This window comes from Corylus avellana, chromosome ca4, assembly GCF_901000735.1.
Source record: "Corylus avellana chromosome ca4, CavTom2PMs-1.0".
Classification (NCBI taxonomy): domain Eukaryota; kingdom Viridiplantae; phylum Streptophyta; class Magnoliopsida; order Fagales; family Betulaceae; genus Corylus; species Corylus avellana.
Window position 1 is genome coordinate 15,138,834 of NC_081544.1, and position 11,565 is coordinate 15,150,398.

Sequence of the window (11,565 nt, forward strand, 5' to 3'; positions counted from 1 at the left end):
TTTTTTTTTGAACATATTTTTTGAAAAGTAATAACTACTGACCCACAAGGAGAATACAAAAAGATCATCTAACTAGAAAAAGAAAAGCGAGTAAGGAAATCATCATAAGTAATGGACAACAGAGACAGCTATGCCACAATTCAAAGATACAAAGTGTGAAAACAAGAGGATAAAATGTCCTACAAAGACCTTTCTAAGTCCTTAAAGCACCAATTGTTCATTTCCTCCCAAAGACCACCAACAGGCTAGTAAATCAAATACCAGTCTAGGCATCACCCAGGCCATCCCAAAGCGACTAAAGATGGCATACCACAGAGCAGATCAGCAGAAACAACCTCATAATGAAGAAGGAGATGATCCACCATCTCTTCACTCCTCTTGCACATGCAACACATGTTTGTCACATAAAACAATGAAGTGATGCTTTCTGATATTATTCAAGGTCAAAATTTTACCTAGAATCGCTGACCAAACAAAAAAAGGCCGCTCTCGGAGGAGCGTGCGTCCACCACACACTCTTCCAAGGGACTTATAAAGCAAAACTAATCCAAAATAAAATAAAGTCATAAAATTGACAATCGGCCGGTATCATGATAATCTTTTTTTTGTACTTTCATTATTTATGAACGAGTAAAATTTCGATCCAACGGCATTACTTCAATATTATTTTTTATATTTTTATTTTTACCGAAAATGTGGATAAATGATGACCGAAAATGGACCATTATACGCTATTTAGCCTCCCTTTGGAAGGGAGTCACGGTCCAAGTAAAAAACTGAATCATAATTAAAAATTAAAAATTAAAATTAAAAAAATTAAAATTTTTTTTTGAAAACAAGAGTATATTTACTCCTTCACAAGAATCAGAACCGAAGAAGTGAGTCATGGAGCTGCAGGAGCAGCGGCAGCGGCAGCAACAGCAACAGCAACAGGGCAAGGAAGACCAATCTACAGTCAGTGAGAAACCGATCTTGGGAAGGGCAAGAGGCACCCCAAAGCGCTTCGTGAAGAGCCAAATCCCCGATTCCATCCTCAACAACCCAGCCCTCAACGCCGCCATCGCCCTCCTCCCCTCCAACTACAACTTCGAGGTCCACAAGTGCGTCTGGCGCGCGCTCTCCACCAACGCCAACCGCGTCGCCCTCCAGCTCCCGGAGGGCCTCCTCATGTACTCCCTCATCCTCTCCGACATCCTCACCTCCTTCGCCAAAGTCTCCCACTGCTTCATCCTCGGCGACGTCACCTACGGCGCCTGCTGCGTCGACGACCTCTCGGCCTCCGCCCTTGGCGCCGACCTCCTCATCCACTACGGCCACAGCTGTTTGGTCCCCATCGACTGCACCTCCATCCCTTGCCTATACGTATTCGTCGACATCCTAATCGACACCCACCGCCTCCTGCAAACCCTAACCCTCAATCTCCCCACCACCAAAACCCTCGTCCTCGCTGGCACCATCCAATTCGCTTCGGCCATCCGAGCCATCAAGCCCGAGCTGGAAAACCACGGTTTCCGGGTCTCGATCCCGCAATCGAAGCCGTTATCGGCCGGCGAGGTCCTCGGTTGCACCGCCCCGAGGATTCGCACGGATGGTGAGGAGGAGAGCGTGATAGTGTTCGTGGCGGACGGGAGGTTCCATCTGGAAGCGATGATGATAGCGAACCCGTGCATTAGGGCGTTTCGCTACGACCCCTACATCGGAAAGTTATTCTCAGAGGAGTATGATCATAAGGGCATGAAGGAGGCGAGAAAGAGTGCCGTTTTGAGGGCCAGGAGGGAGGCCAAGAGTTGGGGCATTGTGTTGGGGACGTTGGGGAGGCAAGGGAATCCTCGGATTCTCGAGAGGTTGGAGCGGAGAATGGAAGAGAATGGCTTCGATTACACGGTTGTTCTGATGTCGGAAATTAGTCCCCAGCGGATGGCATTGTTCGGGGACTCCGTGGATGCTTGGATTCAGATAGCGTGTCCTAGGTTGTCCATTGATTGGGGTGAGGCTTTTCAGAAGCCGCTCTTGACTCCGTTCGAGGCCGAGATTGCGCTCGGCTTTGTACCCGGTTGGTGGGAGAAGAGTGTGGGGGTGACTTCGGGCACGGGGTGCTGTGGCAAGAGCGAGTCGTGCTGTGGGTGTGGAAATGGGGATTATCCCATGGATTATTATGCTCAGGATGGTGGGGACTGGAATTCCTCTTATGTGAAGAAGAACAAGTCGTCCCGCCTTGTGCGGAGAAATTCGGTGTCTCATGTTGCTGTTTCCTAACACTGGCGTATTATATACCAAGCGAGGTTTTTTTTGACACCGTAGTTTTGATCTTATATTGTTCATGGATTTGATTATAAATTCTGTTGAGATCCCCATGTTGTCACAATATGTGTAAAATGGTTTTCATCTTATATTGTCAATGACAAAAGAACCATGCTTAAAACTGTGCTTATATAATAAAAGCCAAATGGTGAATATTTTCATGTTCCTCATACTAGTTTTGCCTCTGAAATTGATGGTCGGATATGAACTTATAGCTGATGGTAGTAGATTTTAATCGCATACATAAGCTGATAAGTATACATGTGGTAAAGACATCTTTAATCTTCAATTGCATTAGTTTGGTTCTGCATTTTTCTATGTTGTGGCAGCTTCCTTAAGAACTTTATGGAATAGATGAATATTTAATGTGTACACCTAAATAGGTACTAAAAGCTATAGAAACAGAAAAAGAACGGGCACAGCAATTTCATTTGAAATTGCTACCCTACCATCAAAGAAAAAAGAAAAAAAAAAATTGATCTTGTTAAATTTCATTAGTGAATAGTTGGTAAATTTGTCGGCTGCAACGCATTATAGGGGAACAAACTCCCCTATCAAATTAAGCTCTACATGTGGTCATTTATGCTACAAAGGAACTGTAGATGTTTGGAAGAATTAGAATGTCTGTGAAATAATTGTCACATCATGTATGTGATCTCAGTTCTCACTGCCTCTAGTTGGGACTTCTATTCTTTAACTTCAGTTGACCCTTGCTACTACTTTCCACCTATCCGGACTTGAATTTCAAACATTAGTTGTTATTCAAGTTCCTTTACTGGTCCTTTATTCACAGGTCTCAGACTTAAATTTGAATTTTGTGAGAGATTCATAGGAAGATATTGCTCACTTTAAACGTGGATGAAAGAAAACATATAATATTAATGAGTCCAAGTTTTCCTCAATTTGTAAGATTCCTATTTTATTTTCTTTAGCATTCTGGTCTTCTTAACGGCCAATTCAAACATGAAGAAGGCTTCTGCAGCCAAATTTTATCATAATCTGCAACCTCTTGGCTCCAATGATATTTATTTTTCTAATATTTGGTTTTCTAACTTTTGTTTTTTAAATTGTAGTAGCCTTTAGTTTGGCTCTCTTGTATACTTTTTGTGTATGGGGCATTTGCCCTTTTCTTTCAATAAAATTGATATTATTCATCAAAAAATAAAAAAATAGTGTTCTAAGGAGGTAGCAGGCGCTCTTCGGAGTGGGAGTGTGGAAATATATAAGGAGGGGGTGAGAAGTTTATTTCAAGATTTGTTAGATATGAGGTGGGAGATGGGTCAAAGGTCAGGTTTTGTCGTGATTTTGTAGTGTGGGAAATGGTCCTTGAAGATATTTTATCGGGAATTGTTTAGTATTTTGCGCCCAAAATGGAAATCTTAATGGAATATATTTTTTTAGTAGACCTGTACATGGTTGGAAGGTGGATTTGGTCTCTTCTTTCTTTGAGTTTGTTGCATTCTCTGATATTAAGACAAGGAGATGAAGATAGAATATGTTGGATTCCTTCCGAAAGGAGAAAGTTTGAAGTGAGGTTATATTATCATGAGTTATCCATTCTTCGATCCAGGAGATGGGTCTACAATCAGATTTTGGGATGATGTTTGGTGCGGAAAAATGATTCTTAAGGAAGCTTTCCCAGGCCTATACAACATAGCCAATGCAAAAGAAGCATCCATTGCTGACAACTTGGAGCTTATGGGTGGAACTCTTCAATGGAATGTTAGTTTCTTTCGGTCGGTCCATGATTGGGAATTGGAAGTGCTAGCCTCGTTCTATACTCTGTTATATTCTCACAAAATGAGTAGGGGAGGGGAGGACAAAATTTGGTAGATTCCGTCTAGAAAAGGGAAATTTGATGTTAGATCCTTCTACAATACCCTGGTATGCAAAGAGGAGAGTCATTTTCCTTGGAAGAGTATTTGGAGCACCAAGGCACCTTTGAGAGTGGCTTTCTTCACTTGGACGGCGGTGTTAGGGAAAATCCTTACTATTGATAATCTCAGGAAAAGGAATCTTATCGTGATCAATAGATGTTGCTTGTGCAAAATTGATGAGGAGACTATTGATCATCTTTTCCTTCATTGTGAGATTGCTCGTTCCTTATGGCATGCCATCTTCAGTAGATTTGGTTTGTCTTGGGCTATGCCTAGCAAGGTGGAGGGTTTGTTTGCTTGTTGGTGGTCGGGAGGTCGCTCTAGGAGTGCCGTTGTTTGGAAAATGGTTCCTTTATGCATTGTGTGGTGTTTATGGTTAGAAATGAACGAGAGATGCTTTGAGGATTCTGAAAGATCTTTGGAGGAACTCATGGCCTTCTTCTTCTATATGCTTTACACTTGGACAGCTGCTTGGCTCGCTCCCGTAGTGATTAGCTATCTTGATTTACTTGTTCTTTTCTCTTCTTCTAGTTAGACGTTTCCCTTGTATACTACCTGTGTGATAAGGTTGCGCCCCTCTGCGCTTTTGATATATAAACATTACTTATCAAAAAAAAAAAAAAAGTTATCCATTCTTACTAGTTCTCCTTTTCCTTGGAAGAGTAGTTGGACAGTTAAGGCTCATTTGAGGGTGATGTTCTTTGTGTGGACGACGACATTAGGAAAAATATCGACTTTAGATAGCGTGAAGAAGAGGAACATCATAGTGGTAGATTGTTGTTGTATATGTAAGAAAATTATGGAGTTTGCTTATCAATTTGGTTGGTGGCGCTTGGGTTATGCTTAGAAGAGTGAGAGAGTTATTGGTGAGTTGGAAAGGTCAAGTAGGATGCCATAACATTTTGAAAGTTCGGAGGTTGGCTCATTTGTATTTAATGTGGTGTATTTGAAGAGAGTAAAATGCAATGAGCTTTGAAGATCTAGAAACTTCGATGGTAGAGCTGAAAAATATAATGTTCAAATACCTTTACACATGGATAGTAGAGAATAATAGTTCAACTTTTTCCCATCATTCAGCCATCTCACATTCCATGATAAGAGTTTAGGCTTCATAAAAAGCAGCAATGGGTAGAATCCTCGCAGCTCTCTCCCTCTCTCTCTCTCTCTCTCAACTTTTTCCCCTCATTTAGCCATCTAACATTCCATGATAAGAGTTTAGGCTTCATAAAAAGCAGCAATGGGTAGAATCCTCGCAGCTCTCTCTCTCTCTCAACTTTTTCCACTCATTTAGCCATCTCACATTCAATGAAAAGAGTTTAGGCTTCATAAAAAGCAGCAATGGGTAGAATCCTCGCAGCTCTCTCTCTCTCTCTCTCTCTCTCTGCAAAACCGAAAAGCCTACAAACCAAATCCTTCAAGGCTGCAACCAGGATCGTGGCAAATTAAGCCCCAAAACCGATTCCTAGAAGTTGTACAGCTTCTTGATGCAAGTGTTTTCAATGGTTTCTTCAAGTTTTGAGAGTTCCTTTTCAACAAATTTGAGAAAAAAAATCTCCTTTGTGTTTTTCTTAATCCCGCTATCTTAAATTTTGCAAAATTAGTGTAAGAGATTTCCTGCACAGAACAATGTTGCTGCCCAAAAGAACAGATTTTTGTCTTTTCGTTTTCTCCTATTTCACGGCCGGATTTTGCTTTGGTATGAGTTCTAATAAGCCTTATCATTGATGTATAGTTTTGTATTATAAGAATCATAACGAAAACCTATTAATACATTAATAACTGAATTAAAGTTAACCTTTGATCTTCTTATACATGCTGCCAGCACTAAAGGAAACATGTTGATTCTGACTTCACTTAATTGACATGAATATGGTTTGTACAACATGAGTGCATGATATCCTGTGTGTTTTACATTGGCATAACTTGTTGTATGAGTGATCGAGTGTGTTGCATTGCATTGTAGGAACCAAATTAAGATTTGGTTGCTGCAAATTCTGCAGTCACCGAGAAAGGTGGCTGTAGGGCCTTTTTCAGACAAGACTCAAGAGTATAAGAATAAGGAATCTGAAAAAGATCTTTACTCACAGTTTAGCTGATTTGAGGATTTACTTGACATTAGTTAGTTCTATACTGTGTTTCACCATTAGTATTTTTATTCCATGGAGCTGAGATTCAAAATACGGAGGTACCGCAACAGTCTGCATAAATGGGGAGCTGTTTCTGGGTTTTAAAGATGATTTTCCCAAAATGATCATGACCTTTCCACTTAATTCCTCCATGCCTTTGTAAATTAAATTCTAAATACTAATTTCTGCCAAAGGAGCCACAGCATAGCATAGTGTCACCATTCTCAGGCACTAATACAAGTTCTTTTGGAGACGTCGTCTGGGGTCTGACTGTGTGAGTGCCTCTAGAGGAAAAAATGGAAGGAAAAAATGGACTTTTGCCTTTTGATATATGAAATCTGAGCTACTTATCAAAAATCTATGAAATCTGAGCTATGAAATTTCTTTACTTTGTTGCATAAACTCTGGTAGGACCCCTTTTGATCTAGGTTTCTATTCTGATAGAATAATGTATTTGATCTTGAATACATCTTGTGATTTGACAAAAGGCATTTTACTATTCTGTTTCTCGTTTTGGCAGTTGTGACAGCTTCATATTTGCCAACTTTTTTGTTGGTTGCTATAATAAAAATTTATGAAGAGTTGCAATTCTTGTAGAACACCGCAAAATGTGTGTTAGATGCGATTCATATTTCCAATCATTTTTGTGCTATTACCATTTTCTCAAATCTAACATACCTTGCAATTGTTTGTGATTTGCAGTCTGGTTGCAACTTGGAAGCCATCTTGCATCTGGTGACTGTAATTTTAACTATATGAAACCAATTGAATGGAAGAAGACCGAAGGTGTGGTGGAAAGTTTTGAATGGGTCAATGCCTCCAAAACTTTTGTGTTTCAACTGTGAATCATGCAAGCTAGATTGCTTGACAACATTAAGGGTGACTGCAAGAAGATGGCAATTGTCAAACATGAAATTACTTGTCTCCTCATTGTTATGTGCCTGCATTGCAACCTGTGCTTTCGGGGACAATATTTAGGACAATGATCATTGGAACAGGCACCTGCAGGCTGGTTTATGCATAAGCGTGTAGCGTTTAGGTGACTTCCTCTTATTTTCTGGAATATATCTTCTTTCTTTCTTTTAAAGTCTTACAACTAGAAAATGTTGGCTTTTGTTCAATTTTAATATTTTTCAAATTCCTTAATTTTTTTCCTCCATAATCTTTTACTACTTGGCACTATATTTTGTCTATTTAATTGATGGCGAAACTTCACTTTAAACCATTCAACTACTGGGCATTTTGAGAAGACCTCCTAAAATTCAAAAACTCTCAATTTACACTCTTGAACTTTCAATTTCAATCAATTTAACCCCTTCGTTAGTTTTAGCCATTAACTTCTAATGAAAATGTTTAAAAAGATTAAATTACCTTTCGATTTTCCTTTTTTTTTTAAGAAATTAAGGGTAAATTTGAAATTTTATAAAAAAATTACGGTATGAACATTATTTTATCACTTTTAACATTTAAAATCTGAAGAAGCGAGGCAAATTGATTAAAATTGAAAGTTCAATGGTGTAAATTGAGAGTATTTTGATTTTGGGAGGTCTTCTCAAAACGCACGATAGTTCAGGAGTTTAAAGCGAAGTTTTCCCTAAATGAGTTTTCCCTAAATGATGAGTTGGTTAATTGATTGTCTCCTTCTCCTTGATAATCTTTTACTTCTTGGGACTATATTGTATCTAAAGAAATGTTATAGTGCAATCAAAAACCACATTTTGCCCATCAAAACCTACGTGGCAATCATTTTAAAATGAAAAAAATACTCTCTTCTCTCTCCCCCGTCGGCATCATTTCTCTCCTACTAGTTGCAGTTAAACAAATTGCAGTTTAAATATTTTTTTTTTAAATAAAAAGACTCATGTTATCCCTACAAACCCAAATGAAAAAAAAAAAAAAAAAAAATCACTCCCCGCCTCCCAACAGCTCTGCTCTCTCTCCCCCACCCTACTCCTTTGGCGGCGACGCCCACGCCCACCCACCACACCAGATCAGAGCCGCCGTCCACCATCAGGTACTTCTCTCCACACGCTCCTCTCTTCTAATCTCTTATTTTTTGCCACTGGCAACGCCTACACCACGCTTTGTTTTGTTTGATTTCGAAAAATGGGTAAGAATTTTAGGGCTTTGAAGTTACGAGTTTGAAACGCAATTTATGGGTATGTGATAGATTACCGATTGTGGGTGTTGAGACAGTTGTCAACCCTGGTAGCAACTTGATTCAAAGCCTGCTAAGAACGAAAAAAGATCAACAGTGACAGACCGCAAGATGGGGGGTGTGACGGTCGTGCTACCTCTGATGCCTGAGTGAGAGTTTGATTATGACAAGAATAATAAAATATGGAAATAATGAGCAATAATAACTGAGAGTAATAAGAGTAAGAAAATGAGTACGTATCTATTTTATGGGATGATTCCTCCATTTATAGAGGTTGTAAGTAGGTGAACTCTAGTGGGTCTCTCACTTGACTCCCTTGATACGTGGGAGTGGTTGAAACCGATATTATCCTTTGAGATAATATGGGAAATTTAAGTAGATAGGATATTATGTATTTAGACTCATTTTGGGAGAGATTTAATTAGTTATCCTTGATTTAGGATGTAATTCCTTGATTGGGCTGTTTGGAGAGCGATCATGCTCCCTTGATTATGGGGGTATGTGATTCTGCATGCAACCATCTCGATATGGTGCATAACTACACGCTAGGATGCGAGTAAAACACGATCGAGTGATCGTGTTAGGATTTTCTGAGCTTTGGGCTTTGATGCCTAGCGAGTCATAGGCCTCTTATAAGGAGTGGGCCTTCTGGTTTGGGCTTTGGGATATATTTTGTATCAATAGTACCGCATCATTCCCTTAGGTCACTATAGTGGCCTAATGGGAATAAATGGGGTTTCGTTTTTCTTGGGCCCACGATGGCAAAATAGGGCCTTCGTGTTTTTTGGGCCTCCTTCCTTTTTGAATTTTCCGCCCATCTCATCTCTTCAATTTTATTTGGTGCCTTTTCCTAGTGTCCATCAATGCAACATTTTGAGGCGTGGTACGCCTTTTGAGGGACATGACCGTGGCCATAATGACAAAGTACAGCACATGACTTCTGTCACCTATGGTTGACGCGTGTCATCCCAAAGTTTGCCCATATCCATGCGGACGGTACATCTTTTTTGCTGTCATCCTTTTCAAGACGCTCAGTTTAATTATTCCAAGGGTCGCTTGAACTCTTTGGCGACACGTGGCCAATTTTAGCACGCATGCTGGTGTGATCGTTCCATCCAACGGCGTTCCGTTTCAGACGCTTTTAAGTCTACCGCGTGACGCTTGGACTCTTAGTTTTTCTCTTTTTTGTCTATTGCCTTCGAATATCTTTTATGATCCTGCTTACTCACCGTTTTTAGCGATGGAATTCAGTGGAGTTGCTCTTCGATCTCGCATAAAAGTTTCAGATTTGGAAGTTTGCAAGGGGAAATATAAGTTCCCTGAAGGCGTTCGAATTCAAGTCCTTGAAGCCGGCGAAGGCACTGTAGGTCCTGAAAAATAGGGAGGAGATTTGTTTATCGCTCCAGATACTCGAGGCCAGTTTCGGGCTATCGGTTCCTAGGGTTGTTTGGGAAATTTTACACATTCTAAACTTGGCTCCTTTCCAAGTTGCGCCAAGCAGTTGGCAAGTTCTAATGGGGATGGCGATCCTTTGCCTGGAGCTACATAAGGACTAGGGACACCCACAGATCACGACGAGGGAGTTCCTTTACTTATACACTGCCTTCCTGGCGAATGATGAAGTGGATGACATATGGAAATTTCACGCTCGAAAGGCTGGGGCAGTCTTTGATCTTCCTTACCAGATTTCCAGGTAAAGAATTGGAAGGAGAAGTTTTTCTTCATTTCGCGGGGTTTCGAGTTTTTGAAGGTGAAGCTCATGATTTTCCATTGAGGTCTCAATGGGGGAGGATACCCCCTGGGGTTCTAGACTTGCCCGTTCTGCCGAACTCCACTCTTATTCGTCTTCAGGAGGCCATCAATTGGGCCAAAGATTACAGTACCCAACGCAACCTCTGGACTCATGGGGATTGCTTGATTCGAGACAAGCATATGGAGGAATCTCTTGGATACAGAGATTTGGCAGGTTTGTCTGAAAGCCAGAGGAGAGATCAAGAGCGTAGGGCTGCCAGGTTTCCAGGACGTTTCTTCCCCGGGACCATTCCCAGCCGTCTTGCAAATGACCGAATTCCTAGTCGTCGTCCTAATTTTTTCAGGGAGAAAGCTCGCTTCATGATCATGATTCCAAAAGTGGATGTTGTTCCGGTTAAAGATGAGGGTCCTGCGAAGGGGGACGTGGAGCCTGTGGTCCCTGCTATGGACACGGAGGCAAGAATTCCTACTGCTGAGGAGGAGAGAAGGGCTGAGTAGCATGATGGTCCTACTTCTGTTGGGTCCGTGGCATCGGAGGGCCATCAATGTGTAGCCGCAGACCCTATCTCCCCTGGGAATCATACGGTTGCGAGGCCCCTCAAACGAAGGCGTCTACGTAGAGGTTCCGGGGGCCCTTTAAATGTTGTTCATGTCATAACATCCAGCTCTGCTAATGACAGTGCCTTGGCAGATGTTTCTGTTAACGCTCCTGTTGGCGGACCAGGGGATCCATCTGCTGATAATTTGGAGTGTTCTTCTTCTAGCAAACGAGAGGGTTCGCCCTTTGCTGAGGGATTAGAGAACTCTCCTACTAGTGGACCAGTGGACCAGTGGACCCGCCTTCTGCTTCAAGAGGTCCGTCTGTCCCATTTCCTCCTGGTCCACCTCCAACAGATGATGGAATCGGTGAGGCTGTTTGGATGATGCCTTTGGCTATTCAGCGACTTGGCCAGCCTGTGGTGCGTATGGTTTTTTCAACATTGTCTTCTTCAACAGCCAGCCAAACTGGTTCGCCTAGCGCAAGTGAAGGGGGCAGCTTTGGTGATCACGAGCGTGTTGGTGGATCTACTGTGGTGGTTGCGGAAGAAGCGCAACCCTTTTTGGAACTGAGAGCAGCCCTTGAAGATGATCAATCCGCTAAGGCTGCAATGGGAGATATGCAGCCTCCTACACCTCTGCATGCAGCCCCTGAGGGTGATCAATCTGTTGGGGCTGCAATGGAGGAGATGCAGCCCCAGCTAACTCCGTGTGTTGCCTTCGAGGATGAACATTCTGTTGGGGCAGTAATGGAGGAGATGCAGTCCCAACCTTAGGGTGATCCAATGGTTGTGGAAGATACCGCTATTGGTAC

The 11,565-nt window shown here is 41.7% G+C and overlaps 1 protein-coding gene across 1 annotated transcript; it reads left to right on the top strand.

Moving 5' to 3' along the window:
- The first annotated feature begins 884 nt into the window (after positions 1-884).
- On the top strand, positions 885-7,450 carry LOC132179548 (uncharacterized). Its single transcript, XM_059592287.1, has 2 exons — positions 885-2,282; positions 7,007-7,450. The coding sequence occupies exon 1, from the start codon at positions 886-888 to the stop codon at positions 2,254-2,256; it is 1,371 nt and encodes a 456-aa protein (XP_059448270.1). The 5' UTR covers position 885; the 3' UTR covers positions 2,257-2,282; positions 7,007-7,450.
- Positions 7,451-11,565: the final 4,115 nt, after the last annotated feature.

Coding starts and splice junctions, on each gene's coding strand:
- LOC132179548 (XM_059592287.1), top strand. CDS start 886: ATGGAGCTGCAGGAGCAGCGGCAGCGGCAGCAACAGCAACAGCAACAG.